At 43.7% G+C, this 8,557-nt stretch overlaps 1 protein-coding gene across 1 annotated transcript; it reads right to left on the bottom strand.

Annotated features, from left to right (window-relative positions):
• Positions 1 to 4,412: 4,412 nt before the first annotated feature.
• Positions 4,413 to 6,657, bottom strand: LOC123499967 (MFS-type transporter clz9-like). Its single transcript, XM_045248498.1, has 5 exons — positions 5,832 to 6,657; positions 5,527 to 5,603; positions 5,375 to 5,379; positions 5,097 to 5,158; positions 4,413 to 4,543 (listed from the first exon to the last, which is right to left on the bottom strand). The coding sequence occupies exons 1-5, from the start codon at positions 6,655 to 6,657 to the stop codon at positions 4,413 to 4,415; spliced, it is 1,101 nt and encodes a 366-aa protein (XP_045104433.1).
• Between the last annotated feature and the right edge of the window lie 1,900 nt (positions 6,658 to 8,557).

Below are 8,557 nucleotides of genomic sequence, written 5' to 3'. Positions count from 1 at the left end.
CTGGACTTATTAAGTCTGCCCACCTTGAGGACTTGAATAGCTTCTTTGAAGTGAATATGCTAAACGTAGCATATGATAGCTGTTCTGGCGGCCCTGAACTCAGTTGCCTCAAGGCGAGATCCTGCAATGTTGGGGCGTCCTTTCATGATCCAATATGTAAATCTGCAGAGCCACGCTACTGCTCTCTGTAAGGTGTACCAGGACGAATACCGTAAAAGGAGCTTGTCAATTGCACCATTGTCTTGGGTTTCTAATGCTAGAGAAGTGTTCTCCTGCCTGACTTCTGGATCTCCTTCAAGATCATAGCTATGACTAAACATTGGTGGCCATGAGAGTTCTGATTGATACAGAAAATCCGCCCTTCCATCTTCCTCCTACTATGAGCTCTCGTGCTGTGAGTCCTCTGGTAGCATCATCTGCTGGATTGTCTTCCGAGCATACATGTCACCACTGGTGAGGTAATGACAGTCTATGTATAGTTCCTAGTCTGTTAGCCACGAAGGTATGGAACCTTCTGGTAAGGCTGGCTATGTACTGTAAGACAATCCTACTGTCTGTCCAAAATACTGAGGACGTAATTGGAATTGAGACTTCCCTTCGTAGTTTAGCATCGAAGCTAACCGCTAAGACTGCAGCACATAACTCTAATCTGGGTATGGAAGTTGTTTTAATGGGTGCTAATCGTATGCGTGCCATGATAAAACCGTTATGCACAAGTCTAGATTCATCTAGTAGCTTCAGGTATGATACAGCTGCGTAGGCCTTTGATGATGCATCACAGAAATGATGAAGTTGAGCATTCACTAAGCGTTTGAATTGCGATGGAAATATGCAGCGTTCAATACGAAAGTTGTTCATCACATCGAGCTCCTTTAACTATGCTGTCCATTTCTTTTACATATCGTCTTTTGAGGGCTTCATCACGACTCAGCCGTATCCTCAAGCTCATGAGACGTCTGAGGGCCATTTGCATGTTGTCTGGCATGGACGGTTCATCTTCTCGGAAAGGTATTGGTAATTGGTGATGGTTTCCAATCTTGACTTGTTCAGCTTCCCATAAAGTCAAGACACGTTGGTCCTCAACTGAAAGCTCTTTTTTTTTCTGGATCTTCACTGTCATCTACCTCCAAGAATTGTCTTATTGTTTCTTCTGATATGGGCTCTTGGAGACCAACTGTAGTCGTCTCTTCTACAAAAGTACTGAAGTTCATAACTCTTTGTTCTGTCGGCTCTAGTGGGCCATTTATTGCCCACCCTAACCTGGTTCTAAGTGCAAATGGGTCTCCATCTCGGCCTCTCCTAATTTCCAATGGTGTCAATGCCGCAGGAGAGTCCTGTCCAATTAACAGTTCCACTGTTAACTGTCTTTTATGTTTCTCGTGTCTCTGTAGATACGTCAAGTCCTGTAAATGAGACCAGTGGGCTGCAAGAATGGGTTCAGCTCTTGAATCTGTCAGACTATTAGGAAAAGATTCAATGACACTAACCCGTGTCAGCTTTATAGTGCTCGCTCTCCTACTGTGTAGGCCAGTTACTATAAGTGTAACATAGGTGAATTCCCGCTGCTCAGTTTGCATTAAAGTAGAGATGACGGTCCTTTCCTTTCTTTCTTGTAATTTCAGTTGTTGTATTATTTTCCTTGAGAAGGTGCGTGTACTGCCGGAATCTAGCAATGCATAAACATCTATCCTTCCTTTGGAGTCTTTGTCAGACGTGAGAACCACTTCCTTCTGCTATATGTGTGACCCAATTCCCTTGCTCGAATCATTCTCTGTGTTCTTCACCTTTCAGAATCAGATTTGTGCTTTCTTCCTGTTGTTCACGGTTCCCTCGGGACTGATCCACAGGGGCTAGACTATGGGGCCACCGAGAGTGTTTTCCATTGCAATCGTTTATATCACAAGACCTAGCCTTGCAATTCTTTGCCAGGTGAGAATCCTTACGACAGATGAAACATCTTCCTTGTGCCTTCACAACTCACCTACGATGTTCCACAGGCAGGAGGCGAAACGTTGAACAAGCCAGTAGACCATGATTGTCACCACAGAGGCGGCATATGCCGTTTCTTACTTTGCTTCCCCCAAAACCTGTGTGACTCAGTGTGAGTAGTCATGGATGTTTCTCGAACCTGTTGCCTAATATGGTGCCTTTGTTTCCGCTTAACGTTAGCTGTAGCAGCATTCCCTTGGGTGCATGTTGTTTTTTGTTGAGTCTCCCTTTCTGTTCCCCATAGTCCCTTTGTTGTTATGCCATGCTGTTCCTTTAGCATAAGTGCATTTTCCATTCTCTTTGTTTCATTTGTCAAAAAACTGAGCAGATCCTTGATGTGCTGAGTGCGTTTGCTCCTTTTCCCCGTCCATCGGGCCGTCCATCGCGCTTGTATTGGTTCGGCAAGTCGCATTAGAATATCCCTTATTGTTGGTGTAATTTGCCCAAATTTTCTGCAAAGGAGATATAAGAAGTCAGACGTCCACACAATGTGGAAAGGACTTGAAAGTCATTTTCCCCAATCACTGGGCCTCTCATTACTGCTTCTCTTGCGTGGTTCATATACATTCTCTCATCACCAAACCTCTCATCCAGGATCTTTAAAGCCACCTCAAGGCCTCGATTTGCCGGTAAAGCCATACAGTGCTCTATCATCTCTTGTACTTCCTCAGAACAACTAGTAAAGAACCGATTGAGCTTGTGCGTGTCTGAGACGGTTGAGTCCAGATAAAATTCTTTGAACTGTCTCTTAAAGGTCCAGTAATTCTTAACACTCCCTGCTTGAAGCTTAGGGAGTGTGGCATGCATCAGCCGTACTGTCTCAAGTAAAGCATCACCTGCGCCATGCCCCTTCCGGAATTGTTTCTGATCTGTTAGTTTGCCGTGGTGGACTCCATGTTCACTCCTTGTTCTCAAGCGTTTCATGTGCCTCCCACCCTTGTCCAGTGTATGAGTCTCATCATTCGAAGACTCATCTTCAAGTTCGTCTTCACTTGACGAAGCGCTTCTGTCCTCGCAGCTCGAGGTCCGTCTGGTATGTCAGTCCTCGCTATACGAGGCACGCTAAGGGTTTCTTTCTCCACTAATCGAAATGTATTTGTATTCGCTAGTCGAAGCATGATTTGTGTTTCCATCCTCGCTGACCGAGGCCCGCCCTGTGTTTCTGTCCTCGCTAATTGAGGCCTGTCTCATATTTCTGTCCTCGCCTCCTCGTTCTCAAGTGTTTAATGTACCTCCCACCCTTGTCCAGTGTCTGAGTCTCATCACTCAAAGACTCATCTTCAAGATTGTCTTCACTCGACGAAGCGCTTCTATCCTCGCGGCTCGAGGTCCGTCTGGTATGTCTGTCCTCGCTATACGAGGCACGCTTAGGGTTTCTTTCTCCACTAATTGAAGTGGATTTGTCTTCGCTAGTCGAAGCACGGTTTGTTTCCATCCTCGCTGATCGAGGCCCGCCCTGTGTTTCTGTCCTCGCTAATCGAGGCCTGTCTCATATTTCTGTCCTCGCCGACCGAGGTCCATCCATTGTTTCTGTTCTCGCTTATCGAGTCCCCTTTGACAATTTTGTTCATGCTAGATGAGGTTTTAGGTCTTTTATTGCGCTCTTTGCCTATCTTTGTCACTTAATGACCACTCAGTATTTGTGTCCTCACTACTTGAGGCCCGAGAAAAGTTGCAGCACTTCTTTGTTCTGCTGCGTCCGCGATTCATTACTTTCAGAGAGTCACCAACATCCCCCATGAGTGTAACACCACGCTTCATCTCCTTTAAGGATTCCGTAACATCTCCCATGAGTGTCAGCAGCTTTCCCATAGTTTGAGGGAGTTCACTCATAGTGGATGTCATTTCCGTCGTGAGTGTTACATCCAAGTTTTCGTTTGCCTGTGCTAAGCCTTTCACACCACAGATCTCTGATGGGTAACCATCTGTTACAGATTCTGCATCATCTGTCGTGTCATGTGTATCAGCTAACTCCAACAAACTGTCACTGTTTTTGGCATGAGGGACAACCTCCTCCCTCATGTCACTGTTTATGTTTCCAGGCTCTGACATCATGCTGTGCTGTGCCTGTTTCTTACTAGTTAGCAATCAGCTCGCACTACAAAACTTGATAATGAACACTCGAACTTGCTACGGTTACCACAGCCTTTGCTTTCGCGAACCATTAACGTGATACCTGTACAGCTGCACAAGCAAACTACTGGTTCCCTTCACTATTATGTACTTATTTCCTAATAATTGATAACCAAATTGCCCTATAACAACGACGCACCGAATGTATCGCGCTTGACACCTGTACACCTGCACGAAACAAACGACTGTGTCCCTTCACTACGTTCATACGTGCTTCCTAATAATTGTTAATTCAGCATGCCCTTTCACTCCTACCACACATTCAATTATGATTCCATGACATGCCGCGGTTAACACAGCTCCAGCTGCCAGCTGCTTTGGCCCACGTGGCACACCTGTACACCTGCACGATGCCCTCTCACCACTATCATAAACTCGATTACTATTCCAGGCTGCGCCGCGCTTAACACAGCTCTAGTTGCTGTGAGTCACGTAACACACCTGTACACGTCACAAATGCGATTATGATTCCAGACTGCACCCCGCTTAGCACAGCTCTAGCTGCTGTGAGCCACGTAACACACCTGTACACCTGTACCTATCACCACTAGCACAAATTCGATTATGATTCCAGTCTGCGCTGCGCGTAACAAAGCTTTAGCTGCTGTGAGCCGCGTAACACCTGTACGAACAGTAGAGCATTTCCCTTCTCTCCCATGCGGGCAGCCGGGTACCAGCAAGATTACAACCTCTCGCACGCCCTCAGGAGGCGAGGGACGTTCGACCGTGGAACGCACATACGCACACACTCATTGTTTTGCCGGCCGGCGTCACGGGCTCAACAGTGTGCGAGGCTCCCTGGCTGCCTGAAGGGGCCCCGCTCGCCGGATGGCAAAACGTACATACACACACACACGCACTCCTCCACTACTCAGCCTGGCTGTCGGGCAGTCACTCCTGTCTTCTGTCACTCTCTGTGTAGCGGAGTGCTTCCGGCGTCACACCATGTCACCAAGCAGATGTTACGCCCAGACCTCGGGATCCCCGGCTCTCTTCTCCAGCACACAGCAGACCGTTGTCGTAACTGTAATCGCCGCTGGGCGAAGGTAGTAGGGGAGAGCGGGGCTAGTTGCATCAAATTTTACATTTCCTTCTACAGAATTGTGTATAATTCATTCAAGTGAAATTCAGTTGTCGTATATAAATATGCTAGACCTCATCATCAAGTTCACATGCGTAGATATTAATGAAAATCATTTCTTATATACTTAATTTTGATATATATCTAAAAAAAATATTTGATGCAACTTACCCCATCTGCGGGGCAAGTTGCATCATAAACAAACTATAACTTTTGAGAGTTTATTTAAATGATAAGAAAATAGAAATCCACAATAAACTGAACCGATGAACCTTAAATTTATTCATCATCAGATTCACAGTTATGACAAATATAATATATACCTCCATCTGTTCCCAAACATTCCTCATGAGACCATCCTCTGCATGTACTACATTGAATCCATTTCTCCCGGGGCCTGCTATTGGAATATGGTTCTACACAAATCAGACAATACCAGTCTTCGTCGTCTGAGCTGGATATGTCGTACTTTTCAACAGGTTTTTTGGATCGAACTTTGTGTAAAAACTCCTGCTTCCTTTTCTTGGTGGCTTTCTTTCTTTGACATCATTCTTTTGTTTTTTTTTCTTAATGGCTTCAGCAAACAGAGCATTTCTTTCAGGTGTGTCTGTTAATATGGCACTTTTACGTGCTGAAGAGGGAGCAAACTCCCAGTCATCAAAGATATTTGTATTCAAAGGACTGATGCCGCTGACTTTAAAGCCATTCGTGATGTTAATGGGAGTTGAAGCTCTCAGAAAAGCTTTTTTTACTTGAGAAGGAATGTCGTAAATGGTCATTCTTTTTCCAGGATTACTCCGTAACCAGTCATTCTGAGCTGAACTCAGGTAACGCTTGAAAGGTCCATAAACTGACCTATCTAAGGGCTGCAACTTGTGGGAGCAGTGTGGAGGAAATGACAGCAAAACCACTCCATTTTCCTTGCATAATGTGATAACATCGTAGTTAACATGAGATTGGTGATTATCTAGCAACAGCAAGATAGGTTTCTCGACAGTTGCTTTTGTATGCTTAATGAAATGCTTCATAAACAGTAAGAAGTTATCCTGTGTCATCCATCCAGAAGGGTGACAGGCTCCAATTGATCCTTCTGGGCCATCCCTTATGAAATTATCATGGTAGTTTTTCCGTGGAAATATCAACATGGGAGGAACAGACCCTCCAATGGCACTGACAGCAACACAAAATGTAACAAGTTGTCCTCTCTCAGCTGAGGTAAGAGAGCCAACTTGCTTTGTGCCCTTAACTGCTACCACTGCACGAGGTTTCTGAACAGTTGTCACTCCACTTTCATCAGCATTCCATATGTCTTGAGGTTCAAATTTATACTTATCCATGAGAGAAGAAAGCTTGGAGAAAAATAACTCTACATTATGCTTGTTGAAACTTGTAGCTCTGGACAAACTTGTCGCTTCAGGTTGTCTAATTGAGAGTTCTTGTCCATGTCGCTTCATGAAACCTGAAAACCAGTCTTTTCCAGCATATTTATCATTGCGCCAATTATCAGGCATTTCTATCTTTGCTTCATTGGCGCATTTGAAAGCCAGTTCCTTGACTTCTCTCGGAGAAAGACCAAAATAAATTGCTGCTGCTGTTTTCAGATAGGATACTAATTCTTCTTCCTGCTCACATGTAAATACTTGTCTTGGTTTGGCATATCCTACATGTGTATTGTTTTAGCAGTGTTGCCAGAGGTTTTGTGAATAAATCGTTGTAAGGTTGAGTAGTGGACACCAAACAGTTGTGCGGACTCTCTCACTGATTTATTCTTATTTCGAACAAAATCAGCAGCCTCCTGCATTAGTTGGGGTGTTGCTGACCCACGTTCAGTCTTTCTTTGTAGTTCCGAACCATTTCTGAAATAAATAAAACGAGTTGAATGCATAAGAATAGTCTAACTATAATAATGAAATAAATATACTAATGGGGCAAGTTGAATCATGATTCAACTTGCCCCGTCACGAATGATTCAACTTGCCCCCTCACAGCAACCAAAATTTGATCGCCAGCTAAATATATACTAACGGTCATTCTAATGCAAATTTGTAAGAGAAATAATTGCATACAGTACAGAATTATATAGCTATTTTCAAAACACTGTTACTAATATATATATATATATATATATATATATATATATATATATATATATATATATATATATATGAGGTACAAGAAAAATTGTGAAATCGAAAAAAATTACTTACCAAGGCCGAAATCAGTAAATTTTTCATAAATTCAAGAGCACTTGCGCAATCCACCCCCCTCTGCCGCAGCGATGTCCGCATTGACCAACACACATTTGAACCGCCTGTCACCCTAATGCAGCCGCTGAGTTGCCAGTTATGCTCACTGATGCAACTTACCCGCGATGCAACTAGCCCCGCTCTCCCCTATTCAGGATGACAAAACGAACCAGTCGTTTACTCGCTTTAATGCGGTTAACCTGCATGACAATCAAATTGACACCAGTATGAGGAATATTGAAATGTAAGCAAAACATGCAAAATAAGACATATAACCATCATAATGATAATTAATCATTTAATACAACATACAGGCAACGTAAGGATAACCAATATAAACATCATAATGTACCAGATAATTCTTAATGCCCCACTTATAATAATCACTGACACAGTGATAAGTAACATGAATCATGAACAAATCAGTATCATGAACAATGACACAAAAGCAATAATACGTGTATTGTAACTCACAGTGTAATAGCAATTAACTTAACAATAATTCTCAGCTGAGTAGCAAATAGCAAATGAACTACAAAATAACACTTACGACAATGAGGGTCGGCGTTGGACAGAATAAGATGTATGGAGAAATCAGAGGGCGGAGTGCAACACCTCTCTCACTGACGACCAGACAGAATCTGCCTCCTTCAGAGACAGCTGACCTATTTCTTCATCCCCTGCAGAATCAGCAGCGATCCTCTGTGTCCTTGTCTATACTACGCGCAGCGTCATCAGTCTTTGCACATAAACAACCCTCTCACTACCTCTCTGCATCTAAGTTAACTTCCGTACATCTTCACTACTGTTACTTACTGATATATTTACTAATGTTCATATGTCCTTAATACTACAAGTTATGATAATTAACTATTCTCTTATTACTTAGCATCCTCTATCGCCAGCAGCCTCACATCACAGTGTGAGGCACCATAACTGACGAGTATAGTGTATGTCCAGTGAGGGATAGAGTAAGTAGTGATCTCTCCCATTTTCGAGGTTGCGACCCCCGCTAGCCATCTCCTCTGCCAAATTGCTGCAACTGCCTCACGAATTAGAGGAAAGACATCTCGAAACGGAACAAAGGCAGGAGATGGAGCGCGACTTG

This window comes from Portunus trituberculatus, chromosome 50 (assembly GCF_017591435.1).
Source record: "Portunus trituberculatus isolate SZX2019 chromosome 50, ASM1759143v1, whole genome shotgun sequence".
In the NCBI taxonomy this organism is placed as follows: Eukaryota; Metazoa; Arthropoda; class Malacostraca; order Decapoda; family Portunidae; genus Portunus; species Portunus trituberculatus.
The sequence above is the reverse complement of the archived record's forward strand: the minus strand, read 5'-3'. Positions and strand labels throughout refer to the sequence as shown.

Coding starts and splice junctions, on each gene's coding strand:
- LOC123499967 (XM_045248498.1), bottom strand. CDS start 6,657: ATGAAGCGACATGGACAAGAACTCTCAATTAGACAACCTGAAGCGACA. Junction 5,604..5,831: donor GTTTGCTCCCTCTTCAGCAC/GTAAAAGTGCCA, acceptor ATATTCCAATAG/CAGGCCCCGGGAGAAATGGA. Junction 4,544..5,096: donor AGAGAGCCGGGGATCCCGAG/GTCTGGGCGTAA, acceptor CGTGACTCACAG/CAACTAGAGCTGTGTTAAGC.